A 22,349-nucleotide genomic window follows, 5' to 3' on the forward strand; every position below is an offset into this window, starting at 1 on the left:
GTTTGAGCATTGGCCTGCTAAACCCAGGGTGTGAGTTCAATCCTTGAGGGGGCCACTTAGGGATCTGGGGCAAAAATCAGTACTTGGTCCTGCTAGTGAAGGCAGGGGGCTGGACTAGATTGGCGATTGGTCTTGCTTTGAGCAGGGGGTTGGACTAGATGACCTCCTGAGGTCCCTTCCAACCCTGATATTCTATGATTCTATGACTCGATGACCTTTCAAGATCGCTTCCAGCTCTATGAGATAGGTATATCTCCATATATATTCCCTCCCCCCCCCCCAAACTGAGAGATATACCTCAGGAATGAAGAGGAGTGTCCCAACAGGGGAGGGAAGCAGGACGGTGTGGGGAGGCTGAGAAGTGGCAGGTGAGGTAGAAGCGCTGGCTGGAGGCTGTAGTGAGGAATGCGTGTCCAGGTGGGGTGGCCCCTCAGTAGCAGGGGTCTCCATTGGGTCCTGGTCACAGCGCCAGGCATCTCGGGAAGCTTTAGGGTCTCTAAAATCTGCTATTTAACAACCCCATTAATGTGCTTTCCCTGCGTTGGGGGGCAGAGGGCTCTGCTTCCCAAGGGTGTCCCTTTCCCGCCATCCTCCACGCACATCGGGAGGGCGGGGGGTGTTCTGATCGGAGCCGGGAATGCTCTGGGCATGGCTGGCATGGCACAGCACCCATCAGTAGGTCTGCGGTGTCAGGATGAAGAGTCGGTCCTCTTCCCTGCGGATCCACTTCATCAGCTTGTTGACAGCGCTGACGGCGGCTGCCTTGGTCCCCAGGGGGCTGTAGCACAGGTAGAGCTCAAAGGCACTGGTCACCTAGGGGAGAGATGGGAGCCAATCCCAGTCAGTGCCTGGGCACAGAGCCTGCCTCCAGATGCCAGGAGGGGTCCAGGAGGATGGCCCAGCGATGAGGTCACTAATCTAGGAGATGGGGATTCAATTCCTTGCCCTGTTACAGATCTTGGCCCAGATCACGTAGTCTCTCGGGCCTCAGTTTCCCCATCTCAGCAAGGGGAGGGCAGCACTGCTGCATGGGAGGGTTATGAAGACACGTACATTAGAGACTGCAAGCGGACAGGGTTTTCCACCTCCTAACTGGGGAGCAAAGGTGGTTGGCACATTTCAGTAATTAACATTTTCCATTCTGCTTATGAAAGTTTAAACCCTGTAAGGGCCATCCCTTCCCCCTGGGAGCTCCCTGGATCTATACAAAAAAACGATGGATTTAACCTTTCCATCCCAGGGAGATGCCCAAGTTATGCCCACTCATGCCTTAGACCAGCAGCTACTTTTCCTAGAACGCAGCAACCCTCATCTATAACATGGAGATGAGGCCTGTGGAAAGGCCTTGCTGCGCTGCATACTGGAAACTATCTCAGCTCAACATGGAGCATTGCATGCTGCAATGGGTGCACGCTGCAATGGGTACATGCTGGCACATCAAGGACTCCGACAAGGCTAGGACTCTCCCACAAAAGCCAGAGCAGGGGGCAACCCCCAGCTTGCAGAACAACACTAGAAGTCTTCTGCCGTGTATTCACATTGTATCACCACGGGGTCCCGCAGCATCATTGTGCTACAACCTAAAGGTCTCACAGCTGTTTGTGTGAGGATGCACGCTAGAGATGGCCTCTCAGAGGAGCAGCAAGAGAGTACGGCGGCAAAGAAGGGCATTGACAAATTGGAGCGGGTTTGGAGAAGAGCCAGGAGGCTGATTAAAGAATTGGAGAACCTGCCTTATGGTGAGACAAGCAAGGAGCTCAATCAATTTAGCTTAACAACAAGAAAGTGAAGGGGTGACTAGAATCACAGTCTGTAAGTACCTACAAGGGGAACAGATATTTAACAATGGGCTCTTCAGGCCAGCAAGTCTAACACAGACCAATGGGTGGAAGCTGAAGGTAGGCAAATCTAGACTGGAAATAAGGCGTACATTTTTAACAGTAAGGGGAATTAACCATGGGAACAACTTACCCAGGGTTGTGGTGGGTTCTCCATCACTGACCATTTTTAAATCCAGATGGGATGTTTTTCTATAATATCTGCCCTAGTTCAAACAGCAATAATTGTGGGGCAGTCTCTACAGAGGGGGGCAGATTAGATGGAATCATCTATGAAACCCTTGGTTACCGTGTAGATCATGGTTGTCACTGTGCTGCAAAACCATGGCCATTTGGAACTCCGTGGTGGGGACAGTGCTGGAACTCAGATTGGCCTGCCAAAAGCCTAGGACTCTGCCACTTGAACTAAAGGAGATTCCCCTGAGCAGCAAACAGTATAGGGCTTGTGACACACACTGAGCAGTTCTTATTTTCTCTCTCTCCCCCATGTATTTTCCAGGCACTTATCCTGACTGTGTGTTAGTATCCAGGTTCCATGCAGTGGAAATTCCATGCAGAAGTCAGAGGAACATACACGCTAGCCAGACCACTTCAGTGTACTCTCTCTCTCCTATCTCAGCTTGTTATCCCCATCCTGGCATGTGGGTCTTTGCCCCCTCTAGTGGCTGGTCCTAATAAGAGGAGAAAAGTCTACTACTGTTGCCAGCATTAATCCTTTAGCTCAAATGACAGAGACTTGGCTGGTCCACACTCTTTAGATGTGGGGCAGCTGATGGAAGGATGAGTGGTTCTTACCCAAGCCAGGAGATTTTCGCTGGGTCCTGTGAAGTAGATGTTTTTCAGGGGGCGGGAGAAGTTGTGGGCACGGCTGTGCAGGTACTGGTATAGCTCCAGCAGCCTCTGCTTCTCCTCCTCGCTGACATAGGGAGCCTCAATCTCAGGGCTGGAAAAAACAAATTGCCCTTTGATTAACCCCCCAGAACATTAACCTGACCAGGGTAAGCTCCACGCAACAGAGCAATGGAACTCTTTGTCCCAGGACAACTGCAGTGGGTCACACAAAGCTACTGAACCCAGTGGGCAGCACGTGCAACCGACCTGCATACCTTGCAGGGTGATGGAGATCACCGGTAGCCAGCACCCACCCATGTCTGCCAGCTTGTTGCAGGTGACTCTGATGGAAATTGCACACTTGCTGGCACCTGCCTGTCACTGCCAGCTCCTCTCAAGGAAACTCTTGGACCCAATGAAGGACCCAGCATGGGGCGCTGTGAAGAGCAGCTAGCCTGCAAGGTGAGGAGGAGCATGTCCTTCTCCAAGCCCTGTCTCTGGTGCAAAGAGGTCTGGGTAATGTAATATTCAAATGAACACACAGGCCTTGCTAGACCACTGCAGTGGAGACCTTCCTGGTGTTTGCTTTTTGCCAGGATTTGCCATGGAGGCCTCTCTACGCCCCCCAGCCCATACCAGTCTTCAAGCCATGCACAAGGGGACCTTCTGGATGGCATTGCCCTGGAATCCTGGCAGCTGTTCCTAGACCAACCACAGGGCTCCCTGCGGATCAGTGCCACCCCCAGTGGGGGACAGTCCAGGACCCAAGGTGTACGGGTCTGGGGGATGGGTGTAAGTGAGCCCTCCAGAGCAATCCATTAGGAAGACGGCTGCAGTTGGAGTCACACACTGCAGCCTGGCTGGATGTTCCCCCTCCCATCATGCCACCAGTGATGCAACTCCCCGAGCTGGAACAGTGCTGGGAGCACTAGTGCAGACAGGGTCTAGACCCATCTGGCACCAGCTGCCTGGAGCCTGGCCTACCTTGGCCAGCAGCGGGAAGCTGCACTGTTGGGAGCAGCACTGGGAACATGAGGCATTCAGGCTGGTGTGGCGGGTGTCTTCTCCCAAGCACCAATCACTGTCAGGGTGGGAAAGCTGCTTCGTGAGCTCCCTGACTCTGGCTGCAGGGCACCCCCTTGGAGCTGCCACCCTCGAGCCCTGTGCCAGGCCTGCAAGGATCCCCTCTGCACTGAGTGCCCCCCACAGTCCGCTGCTCAGGGCACACCTGGGAGAGACCCACCCTGCCCCCCAATGACACACCCCAGGGCTTCGTGTGTCCCTGACCTGCAGTGTGGTGCATGAGGTGCCATGTGTGGCTCTAATGCAATGCCAGCTGTAAGCACAAGTGGTGGCTCTGAGGCACCGTGAGACTCACAGGCTGACCCAGGCACCATCAGTCCCTGATACCAGCTTAGTGGCAGTCCAGGATCTGGCAGGCAGGGAAGCAGCCCTGGCTGGCACTGATTGTCATGGCCACAGCTGGGAGCTACCCCTGTGTTCTGATGGCACAGAGCAGCTCCAAGGACTCATCCCAGCCATGCGTGTTCCCCTTGGCTCCGCGTCCGGCGATGGAGACCACGCCCACCTCGACTCTCACCTGGTGAAGAGCCCCGAGCTCTTGGATTTGTAGATGAAGTGTCTGAGGTCCGGGATCCCCACTTGGGAGACGCTGTAGAAGGGGGTGCGCAGCGCCTCCTGCAGGGCATGGGACACGCCACGCTTCCGCAGGCGCTCCTGGAAGCGGCGCTTGCAGTCGGAGACAGTGAAGAAGTCCTCACGGTCGGTGGAGACCAGGAGCAGGCACAGGTCCATGTCCTGCTCCAGGTATGAGATGTGGGCATGGAAGAAGCCGCTGGAGTTGAACTTGGGCAGGCAGATAGGAGTCCAGGCCTCGCCCTCACGAAAGGAGGAGGAGGAGCTGATGAGGTTGAAGAGTAAATGCAGGTCAATGGGATGCAGGAACTGGTCCTTTCTCCTCACCAGAGACACCAGCTGGTTCCTGGACAGCAGGATGGAGAACACCAGGCTTTTGGCCTTGGCCTGCTGGAGGCAGGTGCTCACGGTGTCCCTGAGCCCCGCTGCCATTGGCAGGCAGCGCGCGGCACCCATCAGGAAGCTGGGGTCCCGAGCCATCAGGTCCAGCAAGTTGTCAGTGATGCGCTCGGAGCCCGCCAGCAGCCTGCGTAGGTCATAGTTCTGCTTCTGCTGGAAGATGTGGTTGAGCTGGGTCCAGGTGAGCAGGCTGAGGATCTGGTAGTAGATGTAGAGGAGCTCATGGGCAATCTCCTGCTCCGACTGCCGCGTTCGGGCCATGGCCACCAGCACCAGGGGGCTCCGGCGCACAAAGACCACCTTGTAGCCATCTGCCCAGCGTGGGAGGAGAGAGAGGGACACGTCAGCCCAGGGCAGCGCGCCGCTGGGAAACACCAGGGAGCTCTCGTGGCTCCGGAGGGTCAGCGAATGAGGCCACGTCTACGCTACAGGAACTACTATGCTGGTGCAACCCCGTACCACAGACTACATGAACCGATGGGTTTAGGAATACCACCTTCCTGAGTGATAGTGGGTAGGTCTTCTGTTGGCCTAGCTGCGTCTACACCAGGGGTTAGGTTGTCGTAGTTACGGGAAGCGCCATAGCTACGACGACCTAACCCCTGTTGTAGACGCACCTAGGCCAATAGAAGACCTAGCTTCCGTCTCTATGCAGCTAATCAACTTACATTTTCAGTGTCAGTCAGGCCTGAGAAGCAAGGATGGCTGTCCTTGCAGTGAGGTGGACACTGAGAGTAAGCTCCTCCAGCAATCCAGTATTCCTGGACCTAGCCAGGGAAGGGAAACCCAGTGCTTCCCCTGCACTGTGTCAGAGCCACAGGCTTTCGTATGCCCTTTCCAGGGAGACACCAACACACAGGCCCTTAGTCTCCTCATCTGCCTCCCTCTGTAACCATCTCACAGTGCCCCCAATTTGCACGCACATTTAAAGCACTCACCAACAGCGGATGCCCGGATTCGCACACGCCGCTGTGGTAACTGCACTTGCAAATCAGGCAGCTGTGTGTGCAGCTGGAGGCCGGGCCCAGCGCCTGTCCTGCTCCCAGGACAGCAGTGAGCTCCTGTCCAAGCCAGTGCTCCGGCCGCTCTGTGCAGCAGTCGACAGCGGAGCATCACATTTAAGGTACAGCTAATACTCCCCGAGGCAGCATGTGCCATCAAGTGGCCCCTGCCTGCAATGGTACCTGCATGGATAGACCTGATGGCATTCTTCTCTGCCTCCAGGAAGGACACCAGGGCCATCATCACTCCCATGGTGCTGGACAGCGCCTCCTCTGAGCCGTGGCGGGAATACACTGGCTTGCCCGCCTCGCTCAGCACGAACACATGCTTCTGATGCATGCGCCAGGTCTCCATGGTCACGTCCTCATCCTCCTTCTCTGACCGGGCTGAGTCCCTCCGGGCCGTCTGCAGGGAGAGATCCATCTTGTCCTCCTGGCTCGGCCTCATCTCCTCCTCCAGGTCTAACGCCATGCCTGTCAGCTGTGTGCTGAGCTCACTGAAGTCCTTGCTGATCTGTTCTATGCTGGTCTGGTCTGCCTGGTCCCCTCGCCCTTCCTCAGAGCTTCTGGACGCGACGTCTCCATCCTCAGGGCTCGTCAGGTCCTCGTAGGACCGGGTGTGAACAAACATCGCCCCCTCCTGGCCTGCCCCTGGAAACCAAGACACCGGAGAGCTTTAGCCTCTCCTCTCCAGCGCCAAGATGACTGCTCTAAGACAAGCTAGGACAGCCGACTGGATGGTGGAGAGAAATGAGCCAGACCCTGGGAGACACCACAGATGGAGGGGAACCCCACTCGACCCCTGCAGGACCAATAACAAAGTCAGGCCCCATTCCCCCCGCTAGAGAGAGGCCAATACCCCAAGTCTCCGAACCCCACCCTGTGTTAGAGCCCCATCTCTGTAGCAGAGCAGGCCCACTCCTAAAGCAGAGCCAGCACCTCTGATGCCTGCACCCAGGGGCCCGGCTGGCTCAGTCTCTCATGGCCGTCGGGCTGTACAGACACCTGCAAAGAGAAACCAACATGGCTGACCATAGAGCCTAGCTGTCCTCTGACTGGTGCCACAGAATGGCGCTGCCGGACCTATCTGTGCCCTACTGGGGTTGTGCCATGCCAGCTGCACACACAAAACCCCTGCACCCCTGGTGATGCTGGCAGGCCAGATACCAGCTTTTTCCCAAGCTGCAGGCATTAGCTAAGAACTGACAAACTCATAGCTGGAGACCAGACTACTTCACCTGTATGGTAGTTTTCCTCAAAAGAGGTATTACATTCTTATAAGACATTGGTTGTTTAGACCAGGGGTCTCAAACATGTGGCCCGGGGGCCGCATGCGGCCCGCGGGGTTGTTTTCTGTGGCCCGCGAGCTCCTCGCGGCCCCCCCGCCCCCCCCTCCCCAGCGTTTACCTAGAGCGGCTCCAGGCTGACGCACACCGGGGGAAGGGCGGGCTCCCTGCCTCCTGCCGCTCCGGGAAGAGGCCGGAACGTGGGGAAGGGGGGGGCACAGGGCTCTGTGTGTTGCTCTTGCTTCAGGCAGCGCCCCCAGCAGCTCCCATTGGCCGCAGTTCCCCGTTCCCGGCCAATGGGCGCTGCTGGGGGTGGTGCCTGAAGCAACAGCAACACACAGACCCCTGTGCCCCTCCTCCCGCAGGTTCCGGCCACTTTCCCGAGTGGTGTGGGGACAGGCAGGCAGGCGGCCTGCCCTGCCCCCGGTGCGTGTCGGGCCGGAGCCCGCCCCCCGAACCCCTCCTGCAGCCCAAACCCCTGCTGTACCCCGCACCCCTCCTGCAGCCCAACCCCCTGCTGTACCCCACACCCCACCACACCCCACACCCCTCCTGCCCTCCCTGGGGGCAGGAAGGGGGCAGAGTTGGGGTGGGGATTTCAGGGAAGGGGTTAGAATGGGGGCAGGGCCTCATGGAAGGGGTGGAGTGGGGGCGGGGCCAAGGGTGGCAGTGGGAGGTGTCAGTAATGCGGCCCTCGGCCAATGTACTAGTCCTCATGTGGCCCTCGTGGTCATTTGAGTTTGAGACCCCTGGTTTAGACTCTATGAAATGCTTGTAAATTGCTGCCTGCATTAATCTTGCTTGCAATGTCTGTATCCCAGGCTATAAGAAGAGAGGTAAGCTTTGGTTTATAACTTTGAAAATGTTTGCTCTGAATTTGTGAACCCAGGCACAGGAATTGTCCCCCCACCCTTCCAGAAGGACTATAAAAATCAGACGGGCCATCAAGAAACATCGCAATACAAAGGATTAGTTAACGGTCCTATCTGCACCTTGGAAATACTACCTGCAAGGAAGCTCGTCCTGCGGACTTGGAAGCTGAATGAAGAAAATAAAACCAAGTCACAGGAAAGTTTTCCATCTTTTTGGCTGTTTGAACTCTGAAGGGCCAGAGACTCTAAGGCCATGTCTATGTGACCACTTTTGTCGGTATAACTTATGTCGCTCAGGGGTGTGAACAAAACACACCCTGAATGACATGTTACACTGACAGAAGTGCCATTGTTGACAGCACTGTGCTAGTGGGAGAGCTTCTCCCGCTGACACAGCTACCACTGCTTGTGGAGGTGGTTTTATTATGTCGACGGGAGAGCTCTCTCCCGCCGGCATAAAGCGGCTACACGAGGACTCTTACAGCGGCGCAGCTGCACTGGGACAGCTGTGCCGCTGTAAGCTCGCTAGTGTAGACATGGCCTAACCTGAAGCCAGAGATCCTCAGGGGGTGCCTCCTGAGTCCACCCTGAAAGAGACTTTGAATTGCCAGATCACTACAACTCGTTCACTCTTAGAATTAGACGGTAACTCATTGGGGTGGATATGTTCACTATTAACCTGTAAATAACTCCCTTATACCTTTTTCCTAGTTAATAACCTTTTAGATAGCTTATTACAGACTGGCCACAGGTGTGGTCTTTGGAGTAAGATCTAGGGGACCAACTGATCTGGGGTAAGTGACTGGTCTCTTGGGACTGGGAGCAACCTGAATATGTGGTGTGATTTTTGATGTAAGTGACCATTTATCACTAAATCCAATTTGTCTGGGTGGCAGGATAATTTGGGGACTGTCTGTGACTCCATGGTGAGACTGTGACAGTGATCCAGGAGTTCACATTTGTTACTGGCATGGTGAAATCTGATTATAGACCACCAGCTTGGGGTGTCTGCCCTGTTTGTGACTGTCTGTCCTGAGGTCGCCAGTCAGGGTCCTGAGCCTCTCCAGATAGCGTGACCACCACCTCCTTCCCCTCCCATCCCAGCACAAGGCTGGGGCAGGCGCCTTGTTTTATGGCCTCTCTTATCTCTGCTCCGGAGCTGTGGGGGGACTTTAGTCTGGGCCGGGGAGGCAGGCACCCTGCCACAGCTATGCAGACCTGTGGTTTAGAGATGCTGCCCAAGGCATAACACAGGGGACTGGGCACAGGGCAAGGGAATCCCCAGCCTCTGTGCCTACAGCCTTTGCCCACTGAGCCAGCCCCAGCGCTGGGGGTTGGTGGAGGGAGCCTTGTCCCGCCCCTGCAGGGAACGAGGGGCAGGGGGTGATTGAGCAGAGTAAACCAGCCACCAAGGGCCCAGACGGCATGCTCCTAGCGGGGTCCCCTCCCAGTGGACATGACCCTGATGGGGGGAGCGCATGACAGCTCTTGTGTCGCTGTGATTCACACATTTAAAGGGCCAGCACTGCACCAGGGCAGTAACTTGTTTTTCCCCGTAGATCACGTCCAGACTCCATGGCACCATCCCTCACCAGGGAGTGCCCTCTGCAAACCCTGCTCTCTAAATCCCCAGGTGGGCAGGGGGGGCACAGATTGTTCCTCACCCCCCACTTGGCAACCAGTCCAGCAAACTCCCTGCAGCCCAAGCCTGCGTTACCCTTTGCCCGAGGCCCCTCTGTCAGGAGCTTTCCTGGGGGCAGCAGTGGGGTGGGTGTGTTAGAAGGGCTGGCGATGCGTTGCCACTGAAGCTGCACTGCCAAGATCCCAGAGGAAGGGTCGGGCATCCCCAGCCGGCGTGGAGCTCCCTGCAGCTGGGCCTCCCCTCCGGGGGCATGCTCCCCCCAATGGAACCTCAGGGTATCAGGAACAGTCAACATGGATTCACCAAGGGCAAATTATGCCTGACCAACCTGATTGTCTTCTATGATGAGATAATTGGCTCTGTGGATATGGGGAAAGCTTGACTTTAGCAAAGCTTTTGATACGGTCTCCCACAGTATTCTTGCCAGCAAGTTAAAGAAGTATGGATTGGATGAATGGACTATAAGGTGGACAAAAAGCTGGCTAGATCATCAGGCTCAATGGGTAGTGATCAATGGCTTGATGTCTAGTTGGCAGCCAGTATCAAGCGGAGTGCCCCAGTGGTCGGTCTTGGGGCCAGTTTTGTTCAACATCTTCATTAATGATCTGGATGATGGGATCAACTGCATCCTCAGCAAGTTTGCGGATAACACTAAGATGTGGGGAGAGGTAGATAAGCTGGAAGGTAGGGATAGGGTCCAGATGGACCTAGACAAATTGGAGGATTGGGCCAAAAGAAATCTGATGAGGTTCAACAAGGACAAGTGCAGAGTCCTGCACTTAGGACGGAAGAATCCCATGCATTGCTAGAGGCTGGGGACCAACTGGCTAAGCGGCAGTTCTGCAGAAAAGGACCTGGGGACTACAGAGGACGAGAAGCTGGATATGAGTCAACAGTGTGCCCTTGTTGCCAAGAAGGCTAACGGCATATTGGGCTGCATTGGTAGAAGCATTGTCAGCAGATCAAGGGAAGTGATTATTCCCCTCTATTTGGCACTGGTGAGGGCACATCTGGAGTATTGCATCCAGTTTTGGGCCCCCCACTTCAGAAAGGATGTGGACAAATTGGAGGGAGACTAGCGGAGGGCAACGAAAATTATGAGGGGGCTGGGGCACATGATTTACGAGGAGAGGCTGAGGGAACTGGGCTGGTTTAGTCTGCAGAAGAGAAGAGTGAGGGGGGATTTGATAGTGGCCTTCAACTACCTGAAGGGGGGTTACAAAGAGGATGGAGCTCGGCTGTTCTCAGTAGTGGCAGATGACAGAACAAGGAGCAATGGTCTCAAGTTGTAGTGGGGGAGGTCTAGGTTGGATACTAGGAAACACCATTTCACTGGGAGGGTGGTGAAGCACTGGAATGGGTTACTTAGGGAGGTGGTGGAATCTCCATCCTTAGAGGTTTTTAAGGCCCGGATTGACAAAGCCCTGGCTGGGATGATTTAGTTGGGGTTGGTCCTGCTTTGAGCAGGGGGTTAGACTAGATGACCTCCTGAGGTCTCTTCCAACCCTAATCTTCTATGATTCTATAATTGTTCCAGCCTCACCCCCTCCGGCAGGTCACTGCGTGGGGAAAGATGCCCTCTCTGGCTCCATCCCACTGTTCCCAGGGTGGTGAGACACCAACCCAGAATCCTGGCCACTTTGGTCACTGCAGGTCCCATGCCCTTCACAGGCCCGTTAGCGTCATGGTCCTGGCCACATTCCCATCACTCTACGCTCATTGTCCTCTTCCACAATTCCCTGCTTGCTGATTGGCTAGGGCGTCTGAGCCGCATAACAACTGCACAGTTGTTTCTCATTAACTATAGAGGGCTTGTGGGATGCTGTCTCGCCTATAAATCCCTGGGGTGGATGGCTTCCCCACCAACCATCCCACAGCAAACATGGCAGCCTTGACTTGTGACATGTGTTCCCATTCCATCACCCAGCTGTGACGTTATTGACTTAAACTGTAACCATATAGATAGAGCATTGTTGCAACCACTGTTATATATTTGCAGCAAATATTGTACAAAGGTTGTCAAGTGAGGTGTCTATGGAAAGGTTGTAGTTTGCTGGTTATGATTATGCTGTCTGCATGTGTGTATCAGTTTTGTATTTGAAGTTATGAATATTGGATATGTACTTGTATCTCAATGTGTTTGATTCTAAGTAGCCTCAGTGAAGCATTAGGTCAGCTTCTTGAGAAAGGACTATTCTCAGTAAGTGCCCAATCAAGAAACACTTAACTGACAATGGACTTTGGGAGATGCCAATCCACATCTGAGCTTTCCTAGGAATGTTCAAACTAACATGTAAACAATGGCGTCGGCCTGCAAAAAGCTGAATCATTCATAGACATGTGACATGCCCAGGTGGCTACAAACTCCATCTTGTTGCTGTGATTTTGCACAGGAGAACAAAGGGGTTTCCGCCCACAAGAGAAAGAATATAAAAGGCCCTGGAAACCTCTCCATTTTGTCTTCAATCCTGCTTCTTACCTCTGGAGGAACTTTGCTACAAATTGAAGCTCTGAACAAAGCACTGATGACTCATCCAAGCTGTGGATGTACTCCAAAGACTTGAGTTGAACCTGAAGTTTGTTCCATCACTGCTACAAGCCTGAACCAAGAACTTTGCCATTACTGTATGTAATTGATTCCATTTAACCAATTTTAGCTCTCATCTATATTTCTTTCTTTTTATGAATAAACCTTTAGATTTTAGATTCTAAAGGATTGGCAACAGCATGATTTGTGGGTAAGATCTGACTTGTATATTGACCTGGATCTGGGGCTTGGTCCTTTGGGATCGTGAGAACCTTTTTTCTTTTATTGGGGTATTGGTTTTCATAACCATTCATCCCTAAAACAAGTGGTGCTGGTGGTGATACAAGAGAACTGAAGTATTCAAGGGAATTGCTTGTATGACTTATGATTAGCCAGTGGGGTAAAACCAAAGTCCCCTCTGTTTGGCTGGTTTGGCGTGCCTTAATAGTAAAGGAATTCCAGCTTTGGGTTGTAACTGCCCGGCTCTAAGCAATTTGTCCTGAATGGATACTCTCAGTTGTGTCCCGCCAAAGGCTGCATCGTTACACCAGCCAACCCCCGTTATTCCAACCCGTTTATCTCATGAAGGAATTCACTACGTGGGACTGGGCGGAGACAGGGTCAGAAGGTCAGGCGGACATTTTTGTTGTGGGCATGACCTTGGGGCGCCAGTCAAAGTGAGAGATCTTCCCAGTTATGGAGTCGGGCCCCTTCTCCTGATCTGCTCCCGGGTGGAGAAAGCGGCTCAGTTATGACGTCTGTACTAATCCCATAGCAGCTTCAGAGCAAGGATGGAGACTCTTCCCCATGCTGGCTCCAGGGTCATTCCCAGCACTAGCTCTGCCACCATGGGACCAGTGTCCCCCTGCCACAGCTGGGGCCGGAAGCAGGGAGCTGTGTCTCCAGGGGGTGGGAATGACACCCGGAAAGGGGAAAGTGGCCAAGGCTGGTGCCACAGCTGGAGGCAGGGGCGGGGCTGGCAGTGGAGCCCCGGGTGCAGGGCTGGGAGCCCACTTGCAGGGCCAGAGGGAGCAGAGCCCCGGGAGCAGGGCTGGCAGCCGGGAGCCCACATGCAGGGCTGGCAGCTGGGGCCCTGGGCACAGGGTACCAGGCACCCCCCGCAACCCTAGTTTCCACACCTATGCATGGGACAGCTTAATCCATGGGGATAACATGACGTGATCAGCCCAGAGATGGACCCTCACTCACATCATTCCTGCTGGTTGGCCTATGCACCTGTCCATCGTCCCAGTCACGGTACCTCAACTAGGGTGGCCTGCTCCTCCCAGTATCCTTCCCAAGCTAGCCCGGGAAATGAAAGGGGAAGTTGTTTTCGGCCTCCCCCCCGGGGCCAGCAGAACAATCGCACAGCTGGAGTGAGCATGGCCCCTCCTACGAATGCAATAATCCCCTGCCCCTACCTGGTTCCATGCCCTGAGCCAGCCCTGGGGTGGGGCTCTCCGACCTCTCTGTGGGTTGCCCATCTGCTGGCACCAAGGACCCGTTGGGGACTTCCCAGCCTTTCTTCTTGTGAATGTCAGCAGCCATTCCTCAGAGGCTGGCAGGGACCTGCACACAAAGGAAACTGTCAGCCCTCCATGTCCCGCTGCTCTCTTGCCTGGTCTTGCTGCTCCCCAGCGTGGGCAGACGGAAGCACCACGACACAGTGAGCATCGCATCAGAGCGGTGGTGAGGGGGGAAACCTATCCAGGAATGTCTGGGTGGGGTGGCAGCAGCAATGGGGAATGGGCCAGAGGGTAAGTAGTTCAGCTCCAGGCCATGATCAAAGAGAACTGACTAGGGGGAGGAAACAGCTGGGCATGTTTCTGGTAGCACATGGAGCAGGAGTGTAAAAGCCATCTCAGCGCCACCTATCCATAGCAGGTGGGACACATCTACGGGAGGTACCTCTTCTACGTCCAGGCTGAGATCACATCCACGTTACTCAGCCACGGGAAGGGCCTGGAGTTCTCTCTTCCATTGTGGGAGTCATGCCACAAAAGGGACAGTGGTAGATGGGGATGGGTCCTGGGGAGGGTGACAAGGGAAAGGGCATGTCCTCTGAGCAGCCCTGACAACCTTTCAATGGGTGCATGAGGAGCAGAAGCATCGGGACGATCCTTGGAGCGCCACTGGCTGCTTTGGGCCAAGAGGATCAGTTGGAGTAGCCGAGTGGGGAAGAGTGGTCAGAGGGAACAAGACCCATCCCTCATCAATGGGGCCGGTTGGTCTGAATGAGGGGAAGCAATGGCTCTAGAGATCCCCAGAGCAGTAACATAATGAAAGGGGGTGGGAGCTGGGTGAGAAGGGTGAGAAGCTGGCATGGGGAGTTAGTCAAGCATGGCTCATTCAGTCACTTCCCCATGGCTGGCCCCAATCCCGATCAGACTCCTGAGCCAGTTGGATGCCAGCGCCTCACCAGGCCAGTGGGAGCATGTGGGCAGGAGGAATCGGAGTGGAGCCTGGATCCTTCCAGTGCAAGAATCCCCCCTTCCTCACCCACATTCCCCAGGGCTTGGCTCTCACCAGGAAGAGCTCCTCACCCCGCTAGTTTAAGCAGCTCCATCCCAGCCACTCACTGGCTGCGGAGTGATGGGGGAGCACAGGGGAGGCCAAAGAGATGGGTGTTCTGTCCGTGCTCATCCCTGCCCCCCTTGTTCTTAGGCCTGTCACTAGCACCATCCCACCACTGCTACTGATTGTTTTCTTGGCGTCAAGCAAAGATGTTCCGAAATGGCTAGAGACGAGGCTCGAGCTCTGCTAGGAGCGGGGTGGCGTAGTGGATTGAGCGCTGTAGGGGGGCTCAGAAGAGGCAGGCTCTATTCCTGGTTCTGCTGCTGGGTGACCTCCCTGCCTCAGTTTCCCCATCTGTAAAAGGGATAATGCGGACCTTCTTTGTAACATGCTTTGAGAGCTAAAGACAAAAAAGCACAGCCTCCTTGCCTAGCCCTTGAGCAGAGCTGAGACTTTGGTCACATTAGAATTCGCCACCTAATTCTCCTGGCTCGGTTGGAGTGCACAAACTCCTGGAAAGGCGTCATGAAAGCTGCTCTAATCCCAGCAGGGTTTCCTCTGTTCCACAGTCCTGTATAATGGATCCCATTGGTTTTCTCTTTCTAGGGCCTGAGGCCAACTCATTGGTCCCCTTGTTATTTGTTGTCCTGGGTTTGGGTTGAATTCACCTCTGTGCCACATGAGTGCCTAGCCACCACTCAAACCACACTGGAGTCCTGTGACACTAGCCCGTGCGCTGGCTCCTCTGCCCAGCCTGCCCTTTGCACTGGCACTGCTTCACCTCTCCCTGCATTCAGCATATGTATTTGAAATGGATAGAGCACAGAAAAGAGAAGGAGTGGCTTAGCCAACCGAACAATATCGATACTTCGCTCTTACCTAGTGCTTTTCATTGATAGATCTCAAAGTGCTTTACGGAGGAGGTCAGTACAATTATCCCCATTTTATTAATGTGGGAACTGAGGCACAAGGAGGGACATGATAGGCCCAAAATCAACCAGCAAAGCAGTGGCAGAGCCAAACATTGGTCCCTGGCCTCCTGGGTCCCAGTCCACTGAATCACCCTGCAGTAGCCTGTAAAGTTGCTAGCGGTGATAGTCTATCTCATTGGATAGGGGTTTTTTCCCCCCAGAAAACCTGACAAGCCATTTTCACATAAAAAGTTGGATAAAACACCAAGTGCGGCCTACAAAAGCAATGCCATGCGTGAGCCTCGAGTTTGTTTTCCTTCATGGTGCAATAAGTTGTTTTTTAAATATGCTCATGTTTGGCCATCATTTTTCGTAACTGGTGGTTCATCTGTCAGCAGAACCCGGCACATAAAATCTTCAGAGAATGCCATGGAGAATTGGCCACTCTCTCCTAGGGCTTCAAAGAGGACTGAGGCCACAGGGTTCCCTCAGCTTAGCTGCCTTTATTCAAAACAGCCACCATCGCCTATTCCTCTTCAGGGGACAGGTGGACCTCGCATGCTGAGGAAGAGAGAAGTACTGTGAGGACTAGGTGAATGGAGACATGGGCAGCCTGTGTCCCCCAGAGAACAGTGGGAGACTGCAGCTGTTTTGAAAGTGGGCAGATTTTTGTGGAATTCTCTGAATATTATTATTCATCCTGCCTCCTTATCCAGTATGGCCAACCTCAGGAGAGCCAAACTCATGAGTTGGACCCCCACATACTATGCGGTTGGCCCCCCAAATCATGAGACTTCAAAAACATCCTCAGGCCATGGTTCCTGGCCTGTCTTTTGCCTTTCTAACTCCCCTCTACTCCTATGGCTCTGCATGTGTGATCCTTTCAGGTTGACAAGGCAACCTCCAGTACACACTGAAATACACCCCTCCCCTGGCTGCTCAGAGGGAGCCCCCACTTACCCTCTCCGCACCGCTGAGATGGGGAGCTGCCATCCCCTGCCTATTACTGCCTTGACTCCCCCTCCCAGGCCTTGCTGCCCCCCGAGGCTTCTCTCCTACCTGGATCCCGAGGCGAAGAGAAGTGATGAGGCGGCGGGAGGCATTGCTGGTGGGTCCAGAAGACCCTCCCCCAGCCTCACTGGAGGGTGGTGACCCATCAGGAACTGCCATGCTGCAAAACAGCCTGATTTGTGTTGGGCCACAGCTGGCATGACGTTGGGACATGACTTGGCCAGCCCAGGCCTGTCACATAGCTCTGAAATGTTTCTGCTTAGGCTGGCACCATGTCGTTGGGAAACCAGATTCCAGCTGCAAGTGAGGTGAAGAGGGCCAATGTTCAGATGCAGCACTTAAGTGAGGTTAACGCCAGGTGTGCCCATGGATCCCACGCGTGGCTTCAGAGATCAGGTAAGAGCATGAGCCAAAGGGCCACTGGGCGCAGTGGCATGGTTTATGTTTGCACACGCAGGATTCGCAGCACAGCAGTGGCACATGAACACATTGGGGTGGGTGGGTCTGAGCACACTGAAGTCACGGGGGCAGGCTCAAGACCTGTGGGGAGCATTGAGCTGCCACCTTTAACACTTTAAAGGATTGGGGCCTGTTTTATAGCGCCTCTTTCTGGCTGCGACCTAGGCTTGCACTTGCTGGGCCAGTGCCTTCCCTGGGGGAATTCTGCCTTAAACCTTCTCACCGAGCCCAGGGAAGGTGGTTTCTATTTGTTTTATTGCAAGTCTCCTCAACAAACAAGATCATCTTTCCCACCTCTGTCCCTCACATCTGTCAGTTCATCACCCCAAAAGCTCCTGGCTCTTACCTCAGAGCCTTGTGGTAACAGGACTTCCCACAGTCTGGCACTGTCCATTTGTCTCTTAGAGCAGTTCCGCCCAGCAGTGGCCACAGCCTCTGGCAGGTATTGCAGCCCCCCTTCCATTTCCTGCTCCTCCTTCTATGAGGATCAGCCAGTTAAGGTGCAGCTCTTTCCCAGGTGCAGCAGCAGGGCTAATCAGCCAGCCAGCTGCTGTCTCTGATCTCAGTGGGATGGTAGGTATCCCCTTATAACGTTACAGGGCCCAAATGTTCTGAATGGCAGAATATAAAGCCCTGGAGGCTGGGTATCAGACTCGTTCATTTTCTGCTTGTGGGCAGAGCAGAGGCTGAAATAGAATCTGGATCAATGAAGGTCTATCACGGCAGTGCACAAAGTGGCAGGCCTGCTTTGGCTGGAATTACACTAAGGACAGATATAAGTAGTTAACACATACTGCAAGGGACCATTAGCTACTTGTGCTAAACAACCTGCTCCACTTCGTATTTAGCTGTGACACTGAATACCTTTTCCAGACTTGCAGAAGAGCTCTGTATAGCTAGAAAGTTTGTCTCTCTCCCCAATAGAAGTTGGTCCAATACAAGATATTACCTCGCACACCTTGGATCTCTAATATCCTGGGACTGACACGGCTACAACAACACTGCATACTCAGGCCAGACAAACAGATTCCTTTCTTCTCTCCGAACAGGCACGTTTCAGGAACTAGCAAAGGGAACTGAAAGCAAAAGCGGGACCTGAAGGCAGTGCATGAACCTGATCTGGGCCTAGCCCTGGTGCTTTAGCTTTACTGTCTTTATCTGAGACCTATGTAAGGCCGGTTGCCACAGTGCAGACTCTGAGCTCTGTAGTTTGCCTCAACAGTTTGCCTCATCTCCTGTTCTTAAACAGTCTGAAAAGACCAGCATTCAGGGCTCTGTGCTGCTTCTGCAACAGTGGCTTGCACAATGCTTAGCACAAATCAAGGAACTACATGCGTCTTGCTGCGTTAAGGGTGGCGAAGCATCAGCTATCACAGGGGAAGCTCTGACCTCAGATCCTGGCTGGGGCCCCAAAGGATTAACTGATTTTCCACAATTCTGAAATGCAGCCATTTGTACAAGACACATCTTCACATCTCCCCCCTTTCAGACCACGTTCCTGTTGACTATCTGAAGGCATCTTACAGCTGTCATTCTGTTTAATGAGTTACAGGTCTAATGAGGGTGGCATTGGCTCTGGGCCCAGGGCAATAAACAGCTAAACAAACAAACTTTTGCCCTCTTCAATTCCTGTGCTGAAATACTCCCTCCCTCCTTCACCCACAGTTCTCTGCAGCAAAACCAAATGCAAGAAGTGAAAGGCAGCACTTGCGGGACAAGTGTGTATCTGCTACTACCAGTATCAGATGGGCCCTATCAATCGACTCCCATTTGGAAAGGCTTTCGATTCTGAGATGCCAAGGCCAGAAGGGAACCTTGTGATCATCTGGTCTGACTTCCCACATAGCACAGGCCAGAGAACTGCCCCATGATAATTCCTAGAGCAGATCTTTTTGAAAAGTATCTAAGGATGGAGATTCCACCACCTCCCTAGGTAACCCTAGGTAATCAAAATGTCACGTGGTGCCAAGTCAAACACCTTAGAAAAGTCTAACATATTACATCAACCTTTATTAACCAAACTTGAAAAGATATCAAGGTAGTTTGATGGGATCTATTTTCCATAAACCCATTGATTTGCATTAATTAACCTCCTTTAATTCCTTATTAATCAAGTCTCATATCATTCTCTTGCTCCATTCTCTTGCCCAGGATCCATGTCAAGCTGACCAGCCTATAATTACCTGGGTCAATTTTAAAAACTGGCACAACATTAGTGTTCTTCCACTCCTCTGGAATTTCCCTAGTGCTCCAAGACTTATTTAAAAAAATCAATATTAATAGTCCAGCATGCTCCTCAGCCAGCCCTTTTGAAACTCTTGGATGCAAGTTTGACCTGCTGATTTAAAAATTAGTTAGTAGATACTGTTCAACATCCACCAGAGATACTAATGAAATGGGGAGAGTGTAATTACTATGTGATGAGACTGTATCATCTGATCCTCCCCAAATACAGAACAGCAATATTTATTTAGCACTTCTGCCATTATTACTGATGATTCCACCGTGTCCATTAAGTAATGGACCAAGACCATTGCCAGGATGCTTTTTATGCCCAATATATTTTAAAAACTCATTGTCCTTAACTCTGCCGGCCATAGATTTCTCGTATCCCTTGGCTTCCCTATCAGTTTTCTACAATTCTTAACTTCTGATTTATATTCATTACTATCAACTTCCCTTTTCCTCCATTTGTTGTATTTTTTTTATAACTGCCCTCACTTCCTCTCTAAACCAGGTCAGCTTTTTTAACCAGTACAGCCTTCCCTCCTTGATTGTGGCTTTTTGGGCATCTGCTAACAATGTTCTGAAATGATTCCCTGTTATCATTCCCATTTTTCTGATTAAATTCATCCTCCCAGCTGATTTGGCTCATAATTGTTTTCAGCTTTGTGAATACAGCACTATTAAAGCACCAAGGGTACATATCACTGGTCTGATCATTACTCTGCATGCACGTTATAAATGCAGTTAAGTCATGGTCACGTATACCTAAGTTACAGTGAATTTTTAGTTCTCTTTAAAAAGTGCAGCGCTGCTGGAAGCTTCTCCCACAGCCCTGCTCTAGCACACCAGGTACTGTCCGGCACAGCTGCTGCTTCCAGCCATGGCAGATCTAACCCTAAGTCCTGCCGCTTCCCCTTCCTGTCGCTGCAAACCTCTGTCGGTAGCCACTTATGGATTCTCTGGGCGCTGGCAGCAGGGGTTCCCCAGCTGCGGAGTTGGTGAGCAGAGGCATCACTTGGCACTGCAAGGGCCGGGGCTGCAGTGGTTTCTCTGACTGGCCCAGCTGGAAAGCAGCTGACGAGGTCTGTGCTGCACTCAGCTTGAGGGGTCTCACTGGTCACTTCCCAGCAGTGGGATTTCACCAGTGACAGACACAGGGAATGGGATGCGGAGCCTTTGGGCTGCTGGTTTGACTTTGGCCCAAGATGGTTGTGATCGCAGTTCCCATCTAGTTAGGTGGGCTGTGGGAAATGGGCTTTGTGGGCAGGTGTTGACATCAAGACCACCGCCACTGGAAACCCACCGCTGTCACTGGCATGGCCCAGCACCTGGGCATGAGGGCCCTTGGGTGGCAGGGGAGGAGTATGCCCTGGTGCTCCTGGGGGCTGTGCTTGTTCTCTAGGTTTCAGGACTCCCAGCCTGGCACTTTCCACCAGCACTTATCTGGGCTTGTGTTGTCTGCCCCCATCCTCCCCCAAACTGAGATGAGGTAAGACCAGACGGAAGCACAGCCGGGGGTGCAGGGATGCCCCTGTTTTCCCCTCACTGTCCTTGCCCCACCCTGACCCTGCCTTCACCCCCAACGCAGGAGGAGCCCCTCCCCGCACAGGAACACTGGCAGCTCGCTGCCAGAGGGAGACCAGGCATATCTCTCGCTTGGGCACCCTTCCTTGCAGACCCCACTCGCTATGCCTAGGAGATGTCTTGGAGGTGGCAAAGAAGCGCCACAGCCAGAGGGGACAGGCTCCCTGGGGCGGCTGGACCTTGGAGAGCAGCGTCGGGGACACGCAAGGACAGAGAGAGACTCAAAGGGACCAACCTGTGCGGTTCTCCCAGCTGCGCTCGGGAGGCCCTGCTTCGCAGCTCTGGCAGGAACCCAGCGTCAGTGGCTGCTTTGCGAAGCCTAGACAAAGGGGGAGGGAGGGATGCCCCGGGGGGCCCTCGGCCTGCCTGCTGCTGCCTCCTCTGGACACGCTGTCATTGTAATCGCAGACACACTGTACAGGGCGTCCAGCCAAGCTTGCTCCTGCTGAGTCCAGCCAGGAAAGCATTGCACAACTGCTTCTCCTCTAGCTCCGTTTCCAGTGTTACACACCCCAGTGCAGCTTGGGGATTGTAGTCCACAAGGATTCAGTGCAGTCTGCTGGGCAGCAATGACACTTGGCAGATAAAAAAGGCCTCACGGGTCACTTGGGCCGCCCAGTCTCCCCCACTCTGGGGACTAGTGCAGTGCTGGTCCCCGCAGCGGTCACCAGTGCTTTGTCCAGCAGTTTGACGCAAGCTACTGCTGCGAAACCCTTAGCACAGAGCAGCCTGCGTGAATGTTCTCCTCTATTTCCATTGCACTGTGCTCAGCTGTGGTGCTGGCTGCAGTGCAACCAGACCCAGAGGCGGGCCAAAGCCCAGGGGCTATGCCTGTCTAATAACATGCCTCTGCTTCCAGGGTAGGGTGACCAGATAGCAAGTGTGGAAAATTCAGGATGCTATTTTTCCAGGGGGGAGGAGTATAGTTGCGTATATAAGCCAAAGTCCCTAATATCGGGACGGTCCCGCTAACACTGGGAGTCTGGTCACCCTGTTCCAGGGAGAGGAACAAGTTCAGTACAAGGGGGCTTTCTGATGATAGAGTGCAGCAGCCTGAACTCTGATGAGAGCAGAGAGAAGCCTGCACCAGTGACCCACAGCCAATGTGCTGCACCAGGGTCTGATACACCTGAGCTCTGGCATCACTGAGGTGTTTTACCAATGTTTGTTTTCTGTAAATATGCTCCTTAATTCTTATGGTTCTATAGAGATGGTTGGAGAGGCAGGTGAGCAGTAAGGTAGCAAAGTTTTCTGAGGACACAAAGCTATTTAGGTTAGGACCAGAGAGGACTAGAGCAGAACTTCAGGGAAACCTAACCAAGCTAAGGGAATAGAGAATATGACAGCAAATGCAATTCACTGATGGCAAGTGCAAAGTTATGCACTTTGGAACAAGTTAAGCTACTTGACGTCTTTCAGGGGTCCAATTTAACTGCATCAACACGAGAAAGAGATCTAGGTGTCATTGTAGGACAGCTCAGTGGAGAGTGCTGCTCCATGGGGAGGTGCAGTCAAACAAGCTAATGAGATGTTCGGGTTAATGCTGTGGAAATAACTGATTCTTCAGTTTGGTGGCTGAACTGAAAAAGAAG

At 53.3% G+C, this 22,349-nt stretch overlaps 1 protein-coding gene across 2 annotated transcripts; it reads right to left on the minus strand.

Annotated features, from left to right (window-relative positions):
* Positions 1-236: 236 nt before the first annotated feature.
* MON1A (MON1 homolog A, secretory trafficking associated) lies at positions 237-21,201 on the minus strand. 2 transcript variants are annotated; one of them, XM_024193695.2, is made up of 7 exons: positions 20,993-21,201; positions 17,906-18,023; positions 13,474-13,621; positions 5,909-6,376; positions 4,270-5,035; positions 2,634-2,781; positions 237-813 (listed from the first exon to the last, which is right to left on the minus strand). In XM_024193695.2, exons 3-7 carry the CDS (start codon positions 13,598-13,600, stop codon positions 673-675), a joined length of 1,650 nt encoding a protein of 549 aa, XP_024049463.1. In that variant the 5' UTR covers positions 13,601-13,621; positions 17,906-18,023; positions 20,993-21,201; the 3' UTR covers positions 237-672. The 2 variants fall into 2 exon arrangements, with proteins under 2 accessions (XP_024049463.1, XP_024049461.1); XM_024193693.2 differs by lacking the exon at positions 17,906-18,023.
* Between the last annotated feature and the right edge of the window lie 1,148 nt (positions 21,202-22,349).

The sequence above is a fragment of the Terrapene carolina genome, unplaced genomic scaffold, assembly GCF_002925995.2.
Source record: "Terrapene carolina triunguis isolate 2854851 unplaced genomic scaffold, T_m_triunguis-2.0 Scaffold235, whole genome shotgun sequence".
Classification (NCBI taxonomy): Eukaryota; Metazoa; Chordata; order Testudines; family Emydidae; genus Terrapene; species Terrapene triunguis.